This window comes from Vanellus vanellus (genome assembly GCF_965231255.1).
Source record: "Vanellus vanellus genome assembly, chromosome: 18".
Taxonomy (NCBI): domain Eukaryota; kingdom Metazoa; phylum Chordata; class Aves; order Charadriiformes; family Charadriidae; genus Vanellus; species Vanellus vanellus.
This window is the reverse complement of record NC_138923.1, coordinates 6396926-6416887: the sequence shown is the minus strand read 5'-3', so window position 1 is coordinate 6416887 and position 19962 is coordinate 6396926. Positions and strand designations below refer to the sequence as shown.

The 19962-nt window shown below is 45.5% G+C and overlaps 1 protein-coding gene across 1 annotated transcript; it reads right to left on the bottom strand.

The window, feature by feature from the left end:
• Positions 1-10: 10 nt before the first annotated feature.
• Positions 11-19413, bottom strand: CIZ1 (CDKN1A interacting zinc finger protein 1). Its single transcript, XM_082492674.1, has 16 exons — positions 19375-19413; positions 18921-19051; positions 16869-16984; positions 14219-14385; positions 13056-13191; positions 12084-12144; positions 9144-9223; positions 8692-8771; positions 7451-7633; positions 6966-7096; positions 6465-6549; positions 5748-5861; positions 5230-5406; positions 4511-4580; positions 3309-3430; positions 11-615 (listed from the first exon to the last, which is right to left on the bottom strand). Exons 1-16 carry the CDS (start codon positions 19390-19392, stop codon positions 19-21), a joined length of 2268 nt encoding a protein of 755 aa, XP_082348800.1. The 5' UTR covers positions 19393-19413; the 3' UTR covers positions 11-18.
• Positions 19414-19962: the final 549 nt, after the last annotated feature.

Here is a 19962-nt window from a genome sequence, read left to right as displayed (position 1 = left end):
TCTTCCTTTAAGGCCACTCTATCTGGGTTTGCGCCTACTAGAGCGTCTGTACCCAGCAGAGGTAAGACTGGCTGTCTCACCTTTGGCTAGGGAGGAAGGGTCTGCCTCCTGGCCTGTGTTTGCTGCCTCATTCTGTCCTAAACCCCCTCCATTCCCTGGATCCTGACAGTCGTCTGTGCCTTCCCTTTGCCTGGCTGCATTGGCTTCCTCCTCAGACACAGCGTGTCCCAACAACTCCCCTATGGTGCGATTCTCTTCAGGGAGTGGGCATTCGGCACTAGTGGTAGTGGACTTGCTCTCTTCCTGTAGATTTTCTTCTTCTACAACCATGATTCCACATACGTCATCAGTCACGCTGGCTAGGCTTTTGCCCTCTGCTACAGAGGTGGCCAGCTCACCCTTACCCTCCGGAGACATCGAAGCTTGTTCTTGCAGGGATGACAGCTCTGTACCCTCCTTGTCTATGCCACGATCATCATTCATGTTCTTGCTGGTATCTGCTGTTGTAGCAGGGGGCTGTTTTGGATCATCCAGCAATTGGGAGCTGGAGCCCTGGGAATGCAAAGGAGCCTCGGGGTAGGCAGCTGTGGCACGATGCCTCGCTGCCTTGTATCTCTGCAAATACAAATAAACCAACGTGAGAGACAAGCCCAGCTCAGCTACTATCACTGCAGCAAGTAGCAGCTGATCCAGGAAAACCTGTACAAAAACAGTGGTGAGTGGCAGCTAGAATCTGCAGGGGCACGGCTTGTCTCAGCAGCTCTCCTGGCCTGGCTGCTGAGGCTTTCAAGCAGAGAAGGGTCAGCTCCTGTGAGGAAAAGTGGCAGTATTAAAAACTGAAGTCCCTCTCGCATTACTTAATGCTGAGCGAGTGCATGGCAAACCTGTGGCTCCTGAGACAGGAATCAGGTTTTGGCAAATGTTAAATCTCAGTCAGACTCAGGACTTTGTAGATGTAACAGTGCAAGTGACAGCTCTTGCTTCAGCTACTGCCGGGACATAACTGTGGGCATGTACCCTGGACACATGAGGCGATGCACTGCCCTCAGCCACAGAGGCGTGCTTTAATGTTTATCAGCCAAAGCAAGACTTAAGTTGAAAGCTTAAGATTTTTTCATTCTGTTGATACAATCTGTGCAGTCAGTGAAATTGTTGACAGGAACACTAAGATATCAAGAATATCTTCTTGTTACAAGGCACTGAGGTTCTCTACAGAATAAAGGTAAGCATATCATCAATAAAATGACTCATTTGCACGCGCTATCATGATGAACCAGTAGAGGTCTGTAAAGAGATTAAAATGGCTACTATCCATTTTCAAGACTGGATTTCAGAAAAACACTAACTCTATATAGCTGTCTAACATGCAGTAGCAATCTGGTCTTCAAGACCCAGACAGAGCATGAGCTAAAGGAATAAAACAAAACTCCCTTTTCCACAGCAGTTCCCACCACAATCAACTCACTTTCAGCTTTCTGCAAAAGGGCCCCTTGAACTGGAACTAGCATCAGACCTGACAATTTAAGGAAACTATTTTGAGTTTTCACCACTGCCTTAAGCAGTGCTACTGTAGTCTGCAGTGTGGAATTGCAGCACATCAAACAGACATTGTAATTCAGTTTCTCATTGCAGGCTTGTTCTTTCTCTGTCCTCAAATAGTGGGATATGCACAATATCATAATGCATTGGAACTAGATCAGTCAAGTCATAATGTTGTACCTAAACTAAACCAGGTGCAGGCATGCCAATTTGTTTTCAGAGCCATGCTGTGAACTGCCTCACCAGCAGACAATTCTCTGCTGAGCTACTCTCATCAGAGTACCCCAGAAACTGGCAATGATTTAACTTAGACTGTGACAACCCCAAGACACCTAGGCACCCAAGAATAATAGTTATCTGCCTGCACATCTTTAAGGTTGGACTCTTGTCATAAATAATCCCCTCGAGGTCACTCTGGCATCCATTTGACGAGCGTCTGATTTCAGCTCTAAGTGGGCCAAAAGGGAGGCATAAGCACTGCTGCTGCAGTTTCACTCTAAGCTGATCTAAAATAAGCCAGAAAACTGCAAGGCCGATTCCTTCATTCCTGAAATGACTAGCTGCAGGAGTGAGAGAGGATGAGCAACCATGAAGGAACAGCTGTAGTCTTCTTCTGCTACTTGCCATTCCAAATCCACTGCTTTAAGTGCTGGCTTCTGCAGCACCCCACCCCTTTCTGGAGGCAGCAACAGTTGACTAGGAATAGTTAACCTGTCTGAAGATTAACAAAAAACACTAAGATTTTTTTTTAAACACTAACAAAAGCTGGATGCACTTGTGGTAAGGAAGCACAACAGCTTTGGCTGGAGCAGGTTTTGGGTGCAGGCAGAGGACAAAGTCAGTGTGGGAGCCTCCTTCCTCGCCAGGGTGAGGGAATACTGCTCTTCTGCACAGGCAGGTCCCAGGCAGTGGTCACAGGAGAGGGCAGAGACAGTGCAAGCCCTGCGTACACCCACAAGGTACTAATCCAGGCCCCTCACCCCCGGCAAGTCAACAAGGACAGAACAATGGAGGCAGATTCCAGGCCAGCCCAGTAGGAAAAGCTTCTAGATACAAAAGCAGCAAGGGGCAATACAGCTTCTTTAGGTGGAGCCAGTAAAGCAAAGGAACAGCATCAGCTGGCAGAGCTTTGTGCTAAGGAGTTTCTAGGAAAGGGTAGCAGACACAGACAGACTGACTTCCTGTTGCAGGCTGACCCTGGGGATCAAATGAACTATCACCAGCTTGTAGCTTCCATTGCATAAAGAGTCTGTCATGTTAAATTTCCCCATTTCTAAGGTGAATACCTGATTTCACCAGGCCCCTTCATGAATGAATCAGACCCACAATTTTGGCTAAAGGAGCTGTTCCTGCAGTGTCGCATGAAAAGTGCCTATGTACCAGCTTTCTTTAAAATGAACAGCCTCTGTCTCTTGTTCTTCTTCCGTCTTGACCCACCTGTAATCTGTCTAACAGAGAAGAGGGGCCTAGACTGAACAACAAACTCCACAGGTTCAGCAAACAGAGCAGACACTCTGAGGAAGATTTCCAGCCAGAAATGGGCAACAAGATGACAGCAGCAGTAGCCAGGAAGCAGGACTGGACTGGTTTTAGATCTACAGTGGTGATAGGAGACAAACATAGAGCACACCAGGAAAAAGCTATGGCAAAATGGACACCAAGGATGATGGAAATGAACTGAAGACAAGACAGCTGACGTGGTGGATTCGCTGAAGAGACACGCATGGGGGTAACAAATGCCAGGCCATGCAATCGCCAAAGGGTCTAACCTGAAAGTTCTCAAAATGCATCAGGGACTTGCAGTGTGCGAGCCGGGCAGCAGAGTCGCTATGGTAGAATTTGTGACACAGCCTGCAGAGGTAACCTGCGACGGGGACCAGAAAATCCAGGCCTGCGAAACGGGAGGGGAAGGGAAATCACAGATCACATTGAATGGAACTCAAATAATGAAAGCATGTTAAAAGGGAAGGGGAGGGAGAAAAAGAAAAGTGGAAAGCTTTGCTTCTGTTAATCAGGGATTTGCAAGATGACTTGCTGAATATCTCATCTTACCATGGAATGGCTGTGTGGTTGATATTCAGAGAGAAATCTAGCTGCCAGAGCAAAGAAACTACACAGAGCATTAAGGGGAGGGGGGAAAGGAAATAAGAATACAATGGAAAACTACAGAGAACATGTGATCTAATGTAATGGGATCAAACCAAGCAGAAGACAGCAGGCGCGCAAAAGGAACACGCAGAGAACATTCACAGCATGAATCATTATTCCATCTGCCACACAATAGTGGAAGGTTACAGCGATATGGAAGATTGGTGTAAACAGAGGTCTCCTTGGGCACAAAACAGCCTCTGCAGAGCTGCCCTCCTCACAACACGAGTGGCCGTTAAAGGTGTCAAGTCAGAATCGCTTACAGGGTGCGGACCAGAGACAGCCATCTGGAGGCAACACTGCCCACCAGCCCAGCAATATGTCTGAATAACCACTAGGTAGAGCGTGGGGGTTCTGAAGCAGAGGAAACATGCACAGTTTGGGCTCTGGCAGAGAGCTCGATACTGTCAGTACTGCTCAGTATCTTTATACAAGCTGCATTTCTGTTGGAAAGCATTCTAATCAGTATGCTTTCAGGCTCCATCTTTCCAGAGCGCCCCTCATTTGCTACCTTTCTTCAGTGCTCCTGCCCTACTTATTCCATTTCCTACCTTAGCAAGGTATCTGGCTCTTGTTCTTTCTTCTTCAAAGCAAAAGGCAGCTGACAAACATCAATCACATCTTTATGTTTTATCACACAGTAATAAAGCAATGTTTGGCTCTTTCTCCACGCAACAGTGACCTGCACCAGACCTATACGGATGCTGAGCACTATGGCCCAAGAAGTCATTACAGCAGTAGGTAGAGACCATCCTCTCTTACAGATACAGCAAATGGCCAGAGAAGGTTCTGTGGGCCTTTGTGCTTAACTCTGTTTGCTTACCATAGGCTGTGTCTGGACAATACTTCTCGCTTCCTTTGTAATCCTCCAAAGACACTTCCTTCAGCCCAGTCTGGAAACCAAAAGAACATTAGTGCCTACTGTATCTATGCCAATTCCCTTCCTGGGCTCTTATACTTTTCTGCTAAGCTTGGGAGCAAAACAGAGGATTCACATACCAGAGATAGAGTTGTACAGCATCTGGTTAGGGCCAGATACAAAACCCAATGTCATGAAGCCAATTCATTACAAGGGTTAAAAACACCCCTTGCACTTCAAGCCCAAAGTAGCTTAGCCATGTACCTCCTTGGTAACTGCTCTCCACTGGGAAAGTAATATTTATCAAGATAAACCTCCCATGCTTGCTATGAGACCAGGCTACTGCTGGGCTATTCAGAGAGACTATGCCAATGTCTTTGTCAGAAATTCTTTCCCTTGAAGAAACATTGCTCATGCTCCTCAACAACAAAGTAATCTTTGAAGACACCAGCAGGAGCTGTACAGCACAGCAAGACATGCTCCAGCATCCCACACATAGTGCCTGATTCTTTTGCATCGTCCTGTGCTCTGGAAGAACCCCAGAGCCCTCACCCTCCTGCTGTAGGGTACAAGGCTGACTGGACTCCTGAAGTCCTGAGCTCAACCAGCCAAGACCAACTAAGTCACAGGATCCCACAGCAGATTCTCAGATAGGTCATTCCTTCTCCTTTTGCACAGCATACCTGCTTGGCACCAGAATCCTCATTCTCTATCAGCACTACATCAAGGTCTTCCTCCTCACCAGCTCCTCCCTCCTCCTCCTCTTCATCATCATCATCTTCAAAACAGCCAACAGCATCCACTGTGATCAACTCCTCCGAATCTTCTGGGCTGCCTAATTCCTTCTCTCCTAGCCTTACCTGTCAGGCACAGAAAACAAACATCAGATCCACTTTGCACTCTCCATTTAACCAAGGAAGACCCCAGACTATAAACAGACTGCATTTGACAAATAGAAGGGACTGCCAGAGAGGGACAAAGCTATCTCGCTTCTAGACACATCTAACTCCTTGTCCCCTTTTCACTCAATTTGTTTAAGCTCTAACAATTGAAGTCCAGCAAAAGACGAAAATTAAAACAGGGCTGGAAAAACTGCATGTCCTTCTTCCGTCCCTGCAACAGTTAGGGAAGCAGAAAGTTAAGCTGCTCCACAGTGTAGCTGCCTCCAGTCCTGTGCAGCTCTCCACTCAGGCAGTATTACCTCTTTGGCTTTCTGTTTGTGCTCAGGGGACTTCATATGTTCCACAAACTTGCGAGGGGTCTTGAAGTGGCGGCTGCAGACAGTGCAGAAAGGACGAAGCGAGCGTTTGGCCAGCTAAGGAAAGGGGGACAATTCAGTAAGTCACAAGAGGCACCACTTTGGTGGAATGCTGATAAATCTTGAGTGAAACAAAGTCACAGCCCTGTATCTAAAACAAGGAGACCACAGAGTTGTCTTTTCAGCAGAAAGGACTCGCTAGCTCTTAACCACCAAAAAGAAGAAAAACATGCAGAGCAAAACAAATGTGGCTTATAAAAGGTGTTCTGGCACTTCTGCCCTAGGAGCCAATAAATATGATGGCTCACCTGATTTTCAGCTTGAAAATTTGCAGGCTGCCCACCAATCCCTCCATTCAATCCATTAGGTGAGTATGATAGGCCATATTTATTGAGAAAAGTCAAGAATTATAAACTAGAAGTGCTTCAGGCCATACTGCCATAGCATGACAACTGGAAGTTCTAACAGTGCTAGTGTTCAGAGGCAGTAGGTACAATGGCAGTACCCTTAGACAGTGAAGATGTTACTGACAGAACGTTATGTGCATCTCCACTCCAATCACTCTTTCTTTGCTGCTTGGGGAACAGGAGATGCCAGACACTTCCATTCAATCCCCACAGAACGTCAGTGCAAAGATGAAACCCATGCTATGGTTGTTACCTTGTGTTCTTGGGTCCTGCGATGCTTGATTAGATCCCCTGTGAAGTGTATCTGACAAGTGTTACACCATCGTTGCTGGGTCTCTCTGGAGTGACAACGGATATATCTGTAAGTCACGCCTTTTTACATTCTCCATGGAATATTGCAATAATCTGTTCTTAGCATTGTCTTCCCCAGAATTCTTATCTTTGCAGGCTCTGATTTATCTTCTCCCCTTCCCAATCATTTATATAAGTTGCTTTAGCTCATGCTGACAAAAAGGCACTAGTTAAAACAAGTCTCTGACCTGATCTATTGTATTAAAAAACTACACAGCAGGTCAAAGTCAACACTGGTATCCTTCAGCAGGAAGAAAGTAGCCTGAAGGAGATTAAGACCCTTGAAACGAGAGGGATTTTGTACCTTACCTAGAACACAAGGGCACCCTGGTGCAGCAACAAATTTTAGAACCCATGTACGTCCACATTCAGATTGTGTTTTCTAGCACAGACCAACACTTACCCATCTTTCTCTGCCAGCACCTTCTGCTCCTTCACCATGGGCAGTAGTGAAACAAAACAAACATTGCTCATGTGCTGAATCTCCCCAAGTCGTTGCTGGTGCTGAATTCCAGCCATGTGGGACTGGAAATTCTGAGAGAGAGGTTAGGAGAAAAAAATCCATTTAAATGTATTCAAAATACAGAAAATAATAGGTATGAACTATGCTTTCCATTCTCTTGACTGCTGTTTAACAATGAAATGGTATAAAAGCTTAAGAGCATGGCTGCCTGTGGATCCACCCACATTCGTTCTCTAGCAGGTTGCTTGCCAGCTCCTCAGGAGAGGTTTATTTTATCTGCAGGCTTATCATCATTTTTTACATTCCCTGTTGCCAAAGCACGAGCCCTTGAAAACAAGTCTCCTACTGCACCTCCCCATGGAAGCTGGCCATCAAATTCACTTCTCTTGACCACCCATATTGCAGTCAGACATGTGGATTTTTACCTGCTGACTGCAGCAGTTGGTCTTGCAGATATAACAGTAGAATTTAAGGACTGATTCAGGGCTGGGATCAGCTGTGCCCACCTCACAGGTCCAGTGCCCAGGTTTCAGAGCTGTTGTACTGATAGCTCTGCTCTCACTGCTCTGCTGGATAGTTACTTTCAGTGAACCTCCAGAGCTCAACACCTGCCAAAAGAAGGAATCAAGATTAAGTCCAGTCTCTCAGTAGAAGGCACTAAAAATTACACCTGCTTCTTGTATGCGACCCAAACTCTCTGCCCCTTCAGAAAATACATTTACGCTTGAATCCACAGGAGGCTGATCAGAAAGACTCTCATACAGACTCCCCCCAACACTGCTAAATCAGCAATCCCTGTGGTATAGTACTAGGCCCCTTAGTACAGACGGTTGCTTCTACAGCCTCTGTAGACACTGTATGATCCAGTCTCTAGAGACCAGAGCAACAAACCATGCGCTGGTAAGGGACACAACCAGCTCATGTTTCTCCACTGCAGAACTAAATGCAACTCAGCACCAAACATGATGGGACTAAAGTACTCAAACAAGGGCAGGATGATACATTTAATCACATCACCTAATGTCTCCAATCATGGAAGACCATCAAGTCTTATTCACACCATGCGTTAAATCTTTGTCTGCTTACAGACTTACACAGCATAAGGTCCCGGTTTAATATCTAGCATGTGGGAAAGGTAGTTAATGCAAAAGACTCTCAGGTTTCTGGCTTCACCTGTGTCTCATTTTTCCAATCTGCCTCTCAAAAGCAGACTCCCACTATCTGCTCTTGCCTACTGTGATGGCAAGTGCCACAGCAGCTGCATCTTTACTACCACCACATGAATTTTTTTACATCTGCTCTTCAGCAACATAAAGGACATATTTAGCTATGGCCTTCAATACATTTATTTTTCCATGGCTCTTTCAATTCAACTCTCCATCTTTCCAGATGAATACTGAAATCTTAACAAACCCAATGATCCACGATCAGCCAGCAGTAGGTAAGGTACAGGCTAGGAGAGGTACAAAAGCAGCAAGTCAGAGCAGACTGCACGCTAATTGCAGACATATTATGCCTTATTGCCAGGGACAACAGCTTACAGCAGGAGACAGAGCTCCAGACGTGGGTGCCATCTGGTTCCCAGTGGCAACAGGCTTCTCTGGGATGGAGGGGGAGGTTGTACGTTCTGCACCACCCCAGCCTGCACAGAGTGGTGTCTACTCACCTCAGGAGCCTTTGGTTCCTCAGAGAATTTCCTCTCTTTAGAGAGATCTTCAGCTGTGTACTCCTTTGCGTTGTCTGTACCTAGAGAAGTGAGAGTCCTTTTAGCTGCCTTAAATCAAAATAGCAATGACAGAAAAAACAAAGCAGCAGGTGAATGAAGTCAGGGAGCTTTCCTCACAGTGTTGTTGGCCGTAAGCCCAGCTCACAAACCTTTCTCCAAAGAAATCCTTATTAAAGAGGGAAAGTTCCCATCATTTGCATTTGGTAGGCAACAGGTTTTAGGGGACTACGTTTGGATTTGGTTCCTAGATTTTCTCCTCCTTTTCCCATCCTGTACAACTGGAGGAAGGACATTTCTGACAAGACCTGCAGGATCTACAGATGCTGATCTATAGGTGCAGTTCCAGCAAGGAGCGCCCTAAAAAGCGCAAATCGCGGTGCCCAGCCACTCACCATCAGCTTGGACATGGGTCCTTGACTCTTCTGCTCCCTTGCTGTTTGTTGTATCCTCTAATGCAGACTCCTCAGTTACACTTCAAGGATATAAAGAAAATAACCTTATTTGCCATGTTACAGACAAAGAGGTTGAGAAGACACACCAAGGCACAGGTTGGGGTCTAAGCTATCACACTCTCCACTAAACCCCCAAATCAATAAGCTACTGCAAGTGGTATTTCAGGCAAGGATTCAGCAGAAATAAATAAAAACAATGAAGAGTGGGCATTCTAGAATAAATTCAGAAACAGCAGCCAAATAATCTGGACAAGAAGGTTACAACTGCTTTTTTGGATCACTGCCCTCTCCTGCAAGAGGCCTGCAGGGAAATAAGTTCATATGGGAAATATTCTTAAAAAGAGCTCTGAGAGCTCACTCCTGTTTTGATTGGTGACCTGCAGGGAAACTGCAATACCTGGACAGTACTCCAGGCTGCTCCGTGCACGAGGGAACATGCAGAGATCTGTAAGAACTGAACAGGTTCTCAATGGCATATTACAGGGATTTCATTGTAACTACCTGCTCTATTCATATCAGTCATGTTTCATTCCAGAGTCCCTACAGTTCTGCTTGTGGGGAAAGTGGAGCTGTACAAGACACAAATAAAAAAGACTTTGTTTTGTTTTATTTGGTACTGGTGATCTGCTAAGGAGAAAAAAGATCCTGAGGGGACTGGTGAGAATAAATGGTTGACTTGCAGAGAGCACAAAGTGTACTCTACAATGTCTTTCTCCATCCCCCATTTTTCCATCAGGGCTAACACTTTTCACCAGGGCTTGAATGTCTTCTCTCTCAGGCCGGCTCAGTATCCCACCCGCTGGTGTCCTTCTGCCAACAGGGAGCAGCACGTTCTACACAAGCAGGGACGCAGACTGTGCAGGTACTGCATCCAGTGATCCAAACACACACGCACTGCATAATTTACCAGATTGATAAGTGATAATGTAACCGGGTTACATGGCTATAAATATGCAGCAGGGTTTGGGCAGTGCAAACACGAAGAAAACAAGAGTGGCTGGCATTAACATTATTTGTCAAGTGCTGCCAGCAGGCTCAACACTATACCACACACAGATGGTGACAGCACTCCAGGGCAAGGGTTTGCAGTCTAAACTGCAAATCTAAGGAGCAATCTAAGAGAGCAAAAGCCATCACGAGCATGATCTAAGGAGGAAATGGTATTATATGGATACTTGTCGGGCCATGCTAGAAGTGGGTGTTCAAGGAGGATTTGAAGATGATGAGTGCTTTCTGCACTGGAATGAGGATGTTGTTCCAAGCATACAGATGGTACATAGGAGAAAAGGCAGAAGTGGGAAAAACCTGAAATGAAGAAGGAGGCTGGTATTCCTGGCCAAAGGAATACGGAACAAAGAAGCATGAAACAAAAGTTTGTGACATGGATGGGGAGGGAATGCCCTTATCATCTGTGAAGGACAATATGAGAACAGTAAACTTTCTTTTTTTTCCAGAAATCCATCATCTGTTCATTGGAAGTAAACAGAAACACTTCAAAAAGAAAAAAGCTACGGAATTATCTATTCCAAGTAAATAGCTGCCATAATATATGCATCAAATGTGGCAGCCCCCAACTACTGCTCAGGAAAGGATTTTCCTAATAGCAGGCTTGCTGCAGTGAGATCTGTCATTCCTCAGACTTGATTCTTTTTTCGGTGTATGTAACAGGACTTTGATTAATACTCTATTAAATATTAACGTAATTAAAATTAAATTAGCTTTGGCAAACAGATTAACAAAGCATACGCTCAAATGCATTTGACTTAGCTTTAATTGAATTTATTCACTTTCTGGCTAATCAGAGTCCATAATTCACGATGGTCCCTGCTCACATAATATTTATCACTCTTTAATGTTTTACATGATCAAGGTGATATCTGAACATCAAAGTAATCCTGGAATATTCTCCCTAAAGCTAGCCATTAATCTCTAATCTACAGATGGGAAACAGAGGTGAAGAAACTTGTCTGAAACCACGCAGTGAATTGTTAACAGCGAAGATAAGAGGACCCAGGAGTCCTGACTCAGTCATTAACATATGTTGGAGAATTCTCAAATCAATGCCTCCAGAAATCTGTATTCACTCCCTCCTCTTCTCCCTCAGCACCAGCTAACAGCGACAGTTCTGGGAGAGGTGTGGCACCGTACAGATGGCACCAGGAGCTCCATGATGTGCCTTCCCACTAGATGGCAATACAGCCTTGTCTGTTCCTTCCTGCACCCAGGGAGGGAGGGAGTGCCAAGATGGGCCTTCCATGGACAGTATGTCTGCACACTGTGCATCCCTTCCAGATAATAGGATTGCCTTTGTCTATTTTTACCCAACAGACAGGGGTACTGGCAAGACAATCTTTGCAGAAGGGATACAGAACTCAACACTCGTGGATACAGGCTTGGATACTAGGCATTATTGATTCCCTTCCCCTTCTCATTTCTCCAAATAAACTACCCTTTCCTATACCTACCACAACCTAACATATTTCAAGGCTTTTCCTCTCTGCTGATACGTGGCTGCTCATTTCCCTTTTTGACATTTAGGGAAGAAAATTAGAGAAGTATATTGGAATAGAAAAGAACCTCTCTGCTTCTTACAAGAATCCTGGCAGGAGAACACATGAGTAAACTCCACTTTGTTGCGCGTTTACATGAGCTGCATCTCTTATTTTTCATTCCCATAGTTGGATCATTCATAGCAGAGACCCTACAACACCCTGGATCTCAGCAAGCACTATGAGATTTTCTGAACTGTCCACAGGCATCTGAAATACCTCCTACACGCTAGACATCAGGCCAGTACAGTACAGCCCTAATTATTAGAGAATAAAAATACACAGTAATTCTAAACCCATTAACTATTTCAATACCCCATTCAATAAATACCTCTTCAGTCTTTTTGCTGCAGGCTCAGTGTTCAACACAGATTCTGTTGGAATTCTTGGCTCTGCAGGAACACAGAAGGAGATCTCTTTAGCCAAGCAGATCATGCCACCTTGAGCATACTCCCTAACTGAACGGCCAATGACAATAAAACTCTGTTAGAGCAAACAATACCATACACTTGCTTATTCCAAATTCGAAAATTGTAGAGACAAGGTTAGATAATGACCCAAGAGACCCGAGTTTTATTGCAGATGTCACTGTATGAGGTGTCGTCCAGAAAGAAATCTACGTTTATGTCTACTAAGTGGGTCTTTGTGCTCTATCTAGGTGAAAAGAGCCCAGATCATAGGAGCATTAATATAAGCCAAGGTAGCATAGCTACCTGACAGCAATCATTTAATCGGGTAGTGTTCCCCACTGTATATAGACTGGTCACAACCTCATCATATGCCTGCATTTTTAGATTAGGCACTCGTAAGTCAGAAATAACATTCCCACATCTGTATTGTATCTGACAGCACAAGAAATTCAGTGCCAGTAGTTTCTGTTCTGACAACTGGAGTACAAGTACTCTTTCAACTCATCTTCTCCTTAGCGCATTGATAGCAACTGGTTCTGCTTCATGTGTTTGACTCCATGAGATGCTGAGTTCAGCATGGGTAAGGCAATGTGGAAGCTTTAATTTCAAACCAGTTTTATTTTTTTCCCCTCATCTTAACTGAGGCTCACTGTCAAAGTGCCTTCTGAGAGGCTTCCATGCAGAAAACATGGAGCTAGCTTATAAAAACAAAAAAAATCCAGGAAAAAAGGATATATAAAGCACATAGCAGAGGGCTGTCACAGGCAGTCTATTTACAGCTAGAGAGAAATGTAGCTGATTAAGAGTAAAGCCATCTCCAGTCTTTGCTGCAGGAATAGCAGAGAAGTTTATAACATCTAGAAGCATTTGTTTCACTACAAGCTCCCCCTTACCTGTGGATGGTGAGGAGTTGTTCTGCTCTGACCCTGCTTGCACTCCCTCTGGGATTTCCGTTTTCTCATCACCTTGTGTCTGAGATGAAGAACCAGGATCCAGTTCCCGCTTCCTGTCAGGGACCCTCTGGAAGTCCTGCAATGGGTAGAGAGTCACTGCCAGCTCTCGGTCCTTCCTTAAACCCAACACACAGACCTAAGCACCAGACTTTTACTGTGGGACAGGAACAGGAATTCCAGCACATGGCAATGGAAAGGAATAGATGGTTTACAATACACTGTCTTGCTTCAGACAAGTTTACATGGTTAAACAGAGCAATGCACTTTAATTCCACAGGCAGCCCATGACTTTTCTCCAGTACTTGAAGTAGCAGCTGCAGCAGACCCAACTGCTTACAGAGAGTGGGATCACTTTAGAGGGACTCTGGCAAGAGGTGCATGGTAATGGAAAAAGAATAGTCTCAAATAATCCCCCTTCCTTTGGACTCTGCAGAAAGACAGCCCAAGAGTGGAAGTCTACCTCATCCAGCACATCTTTATGACTAAATGGGATCAAATATGAATAAGCTAGTCTAAGAGGAGAGAAATACCAGTCAACTAATCCAAGAACCATTTCCAAGATACAAAAGAGGCCTGGTGGAAAGTGATAAAAGTTTTTACAAAAAAAAAAAGTGTAGATTTTACAAAATCCAAAAGAACAAATATGATCCTGATCTTAAAACTAGGAAAAACAGCCCAAAGAGTCAGTGACATGCCCATGGTAGGAGTATGTCATTTGGGAACAAACCAGGCTAATGGGGCAGACCTCTGGCATCTGTGAAGACCAAAGCACTCAGCCAGGATTTCTTCTATTGCAATTACTTTGAAGCTCGTACTTCTAAGGGCTCCTTTTATATCTCAGGTTTAAACAGTTCTGCTATGAGGAATTCTCTCTCTTGGGCAAGAAGTGACAAAAAATCTGTGCATCATAAATGTAAATACGGATCACAAGAACCTTAGGGATAGACTATTTTTGCACTTCTGTGTCAGCAGCATGGTGCAAAACATGGTTTTCATTGTAAGGCGCCATCCTTTCTCTTTTCTTCTCCACCTAGAATACAGTCAATTGCTGCAAGCGCAAAAGGAACACCAAGCTCCCAAACAATTGGAAACTACAAGCCCACCTTGCGAAAGGTCCGGTTCTGCCGCTGGAAGGGAAGGCTGGGGAAGCCCAGGCGAGCTGGCTTTAATGAGACCCCAACAGGTGGTGGCCCCAGGAGGGAATGTCTTGTAGCCTGAGGGAAAAACTGCTGCAATGCTGGCGCTGTCATGTTAAATCCACGCAGGTTTCCTATAAAGCAAACACACAGCCTATCACAACCCTGCAGTATGCAAAGGAGAAAGAAAATGTTCCACTTATACAAGCAGCAGGCAGAGAGGGGAAGGCTCTGTACCCTGTACTTTACTGGGCATCATATGGGTGTTCTACGCTCTACCCTCTCCAGCACCCACAAAACAGAATTTGATGTGATAGCAACTATTTCCATGTATCAGGCTATTTAATGATAATTGTCACTGCAGGCTAATATCATTAGAGAAATTATTTGATCTGAGCACACTAGCACTTGTGTTTGCAACAAACAAGGTCTCATTTTACAGAAATTTGCTGTAAAAAAAGAAAATTCATGCCACGTTTGTGCAGCTGGCAGCTTACACCATAGTATGGACGCTATTTAACACAAGCCAGTAACAGTGTTTCATTTAAAACAACACTGGACTCTTCAAACAAAATATTCCACAGTCCTCTCTGCCACCTGGTTGTCATGCAAGTTCAACATGTCAACCTAAACTCTGACACTTGAGACACTGCCATTTCCAATTATAATGCTCTGCTCTCTGAACAGTTCTTTTCAGCATCCACAGTCTATTAACTAAGTCTCAACAATTTCTTCCAAAGGCAGTTCTTGCTATCCCCATTTCAGGGGTGAGGGAATGGAAGTGACCAGATGCCTCATCTACACTCTCAGCAGCTGTCCACTATTCTGGGAACCCAGACTTATACTTCAATTTTTTTACCTCTCACTTGAACTAACGCTGCTTTTTAGAAGCTGTCAAAAGAGGCCAGAGAAGTTTGGAGACAGGCACCCCAAAATCTGAAAAAACAAGCTACACTGTTTAAAGCCTGCAACACAGTAGGAAGTATTCCCCTACATTTGTCTTCAAAAGTAATCTAATCTCTCATTACTTACCATAAATAATCACTTGCTGTAAAAAGCCACAGCTGTATTAAAAAAATCTATACAGCAAGAAATTATCTCCTACTCTCAGTTTAGTAGCACCTTTAAAGAACCATATATCTAATTCAACTCAAAGTATTTATATTTTCCTATTCCCATTGCTGAAGTCACATACAGTGAATTAATTATTTATGCTGATGTTTCCCAGGTACAGAAGTACTACAGCATCAGATATTCTTACATGTAACCCAAACCTGAATGACCAAAAAAGTTCAGAACCCTAAGAAGGGCCACATTGGACACTGCAACCATATTACATGTCACCCGTGGCTAGCTGATGTAGATTATTGAAACAGAAGTCACAACTCAACTCAGCATGTCGAGGTGAAAAGAAGAGGAACTACGTTAAGTCAAAATGTATGTAGAGTGTTCATTAACATGCCTTATCCTGAGCTCATATCTAATTTGCCTCAGGTCCCTGGCATACTGTTTAAATACAACTTCTCAATAAGAGATTTTGCTTTAGGGAAAAGGTCAGCCCACGCTAACATCAAACATATCTGAAAGGAGTACGGCTGACTAGAGTGGAGGCAGACTTTTTTCCAGACACAAATACATGCACCAATCTTCAGAGCATGGCTTGCCCTTTTCACTGCCAGTTTCCCTACAACCTGAGAGAGAACTGCAGAGAGCCACTGGAGTCACTAGAGAGCCCTCTCGTTAAATGGGCAAGAGAGAACAAAAGAAGCGTTAACGACATGCAGAATAAATCTATTGTCTTTACATCTGGGCATGATTCACAGGCAAGATTAAAACTGCAGGCATTAATCTAAACTAGGCACTTTAAAACTAACCCAGGTACTGATTTTCTGTGTTGAAAAGAGCTGTCAGGTTAAGACACAAGCAAAAATAAACCCACAGTGTTATTCCCAATATCTTTATGTTAAAAATGCTATTATTAAGGCAGCTTCATGAATTTGTTTTGAAAACATCACATCTGGCAAAAAAAAAATCCACTTGTGGAAACACAGTGATGGAAAAACAGTGATATTATCCACCACAAAATGACAGTCATTTCAGGGAACCGAAATTTCACAAGATAATTGAAACCCAAACTATTTTCCACCACAATATAATTCATTTGTTTGTAATGCACTAAGCTTGGACAAAGACAAGCATATACTGCAAACAAGGTTAGCACAGGTGTAACAGACAACCAAATAAATTGTTTTAACCCTTCAACCAAGAAAGACAAACAAATAATAAAAGTCTAGGTATTTTATCAAAACATATTGATGGAAGAATACTCTCTCCACCAAGTCTAAGAGGGAAAGCACATATTTAGTATCTAAGCTGATACCTTCTAGCGCTATTCCTGGTTGTGAACAGTTGGGCACATGGGATTTTCAACAACTGAAGAACCTCTGTGATGTGGAAGATGGACAAATTAGAAAAGGGGGGGAAAAAAAGACGACAAATGGAACTGCCAAATACAAGGACTGCAACCGTTTGGCAAGAAATAGCCATATTATGGTTTCAGTCCATGAAGGATGATTAAATAACTCCAATAAGTAAGCATCTCACATAACAACAGTACCTTGCATCTGCTGCATGAGTAAGGCCCGCTGAAGCATAGGATTGGCATTGAGCAGTGATGGTTGATTTGTTGCCCGTAAGCTCAGCATCTGTTGCTGTTGCGGTGGTGGCAAACCCCTGGAAAAGAAGGCATTAAATGTAAGTACCAAATAAAAACTGTACCCTTCAACTCCAGGCACCTAACAAGTATAAAACAGAGGAGCAAAGAACAGCTGAAATGCTGATATACATGCATTAAAAGACACCATACACAGGCACTGTATCCTCTTTCTTCCACTCTCCTGGAATTTCCAAAGCTGACAGATTGTCTATCAAGGAATTTGAGGTCAGAGAGAACTCCTTAGCACCAAGCCCACATAAAGCCTGTCAAGCAGCATAAAAAAAGCCCAGGAGCTGACTGCAGTTCTACAGAATTATGCAGCACTCGTCAGTAGAAACGAGTGATCTAGATCAGCAGCTACTTTTAACACAACAACAAAAAAGAAGTTTGAAAAACCAGCGAGCTCTCAGTAGCTTAAAGCACATTTTTCCAAAATCGATGCCTCCCACACAGAGCCAGACAAGCCATAACTGTAAATGGTGCCCCCTAACTGCAAGAACCAGAAGGAAAAATAAAGCACGGCCTTCGTATTTAAAATACAAGGAGGAAGAAGCGAGCTGAGAAGGATTCTCCAGTCCTAAGGAGGGTGGAGCAGACATGAGAGAAAAGTCTGAAGAAACTGGCAGGCACTTCTTCAGGCGATTGCAAGGTCAGGCCCACCTCTAAGCACGACTGCTGACACAGCTATGTCTGTTAGGGCTGTAAAGGGGGACAAACATGGATCAAAATATCCATGCTGACAAAAAAAAACAACCCTCTTAACAGCATTGACAGCAGCTCATCTTCACGTTCGCTGCTCCAGATCATTCCAGTCTCAGAGCGGAGATATTTATACCAGAAAAAAAACATACTTTTAAAGGTGCAAGATGCATTCATGCTATCTTGCAGCCAGTCCCATACTGGCATTTAAGGGCAGCTTTGTTTATAGTACAAGACATATGAAAATGATAAAAAAAGATTGAGATTCGTATTTATAGCAGAACAGAAAGATTCCCACATTTACCTCAGAGACATATGCCTTATAAGGATAAATTACTATAATTTATTAAATAAGGAATTAATTTTCTTCTTAAATTCACATCTCGTTGCTTTGAATTTCCAGAGGCTTTACAGAGAACAGTAACTGCAAATAAACACATCATCTCAGAGAATTTGTATTAGTTCTACAAATCGCAGCTCATCAGGGACAACTGCTCCTATCTAAGACAGTTATTTTCTCTCTTGCATTTTTTAGGAAAATCCCGGCTATTTGCCTTTTTATTTCTGGCAGATGTCATTTGCCTTCTAACAAACAAACCATGATTTTTCCTCCATTCCCCCCGCCCCACAGTGCCTAGTCACATCCTCAGCGCTGGAGCCAGCGTAGAAATAAGTTCAATAATCTCACCTAGGCCAGGAGGCTCAGCCAGAGAAAGGGAAAGAAAAAAAAAAAGCGAAGTCCAATAATAATATAGAGTGTATGTGTGTCTATTCAGGGCGGCTCAGTTCGGTGCCTACGAGCGTTTCTGCGGGAGAAGGCGCTTTCCCCCGAGCCCCCTCCCCACCGTGAGGGGGGACGCTCAGCCCCGCAGCATCCCCCTCTGCCCGCGGTCGCCCTCGGGGCGGCATCCCCGGGGTGACGGGGAAGAAAGAAAAAAGAAAAAGAAAAAAAAAAAAAAAAAAAAAAAAAAAGAGTCGAACGGCCGCGGCAGCACCAGCAGCCCCCGGCCCCTCAGGCACCGCTCCCCCCCCGCCCCTGGAGGCCTCCAGTCCCCCCGGGCTCTGCCCCGACGGCGGCCTGCGCCTCCCGCGCCCCCGCCTCCCTTTGTGGCCTTCCCCGCCGGGGGAGGGCAGGCCCGCAGCCAGCCCCGCCGCGGCTTCGGTGGGGCGAGGAGGGACGGAGGGGCGGGAGGCGGAGGAGAGCGGTCCCCCGGGACAGGCCCGAGATCCCCGGCCTCGCGTAGCGGCGCTTACCGGCCTCCCTGCTGCGCCGAGGGGTGGTGGTGGTGCTGCTGCTGCTGCTGGAGGAGGTGCTGGAGCTGCAGCAGCTGCTGCTGGAACTGCTGCTGGTTGAACATGTCTGGGAAGCTCCGACCGGGGCGAGCCTGAGACAAAACACGGGAGGGCGAGGGAGGCACCGGCTGCGGGGCTGGCGCCTACCAGCCCAGCAGCCATTGAGCAGGGGAGCCGCCGCCGCTGCCGCCCATTCATTCACTGAGCCGATCCCCCCCCTGCCTCCTTCTCCTCCTCCTCCTTCCCCCCGGGGTCATCACAAGCAGCAGCCTGTGGAGGAGGTTTCCAAACCCCACCTCCCAAAACCCGCTCCCACCCTCCCCTGCCAGCCGAGCCCGCAGCCCGCCCCGCTCCCCGCCGCGGGGACGGACCGCACCGGCCGCCGCAGCCCCTTCCCTTCCCCGCCGGCACTCACGGCGCGGCCCGGCGGCATTCACCGATCCCCGCCGGCCGCCTCCATCTTCGCGCCGGGGACAATAACCACCTGCCCGGCCCTGGGCACCTCCCTCGGCAGGGCTGGAGAAACCGACCGTCCCCCGCAGGGCGCGGGGTCGCCCCCGCAGCCGCCCCTCGGGTTGCCCCGGCTTGCGGCACCTCCACCTCTCATGCCCCGCACGGGAAGAGGAGTGGGGTCCCCCCGTCCCTGGAGAGGGCTGGGAGGGGACGGGCACCATCTGTGCAGGGGGAATGGAATAAACGGCTGGAGAGGGGAAGCAGATGGCTTCCAACGGCGTGGGTTTTCTGCTCTTTGTTGTTTTTTTTTTGTTTTGTTTTTTGTTTTTTTTTTTTTGTTTGTTTGTTTTTTTTAAATAGTCCAGGGGAATCTTTGGTAACCATCTCGCCGAGGAGATGAAAAAAAAAAAAAAAAAACAAACCAACAAACCAACACAGCCTCTGGCCATTCGCAGCGATCACATCCTGGCACGTCTGCCATGAGAACCTGGAAGAAAACAAACAGGGAGTTCTGCAATATTACTCTGTGCAGTAGACTGAGATGACTTTT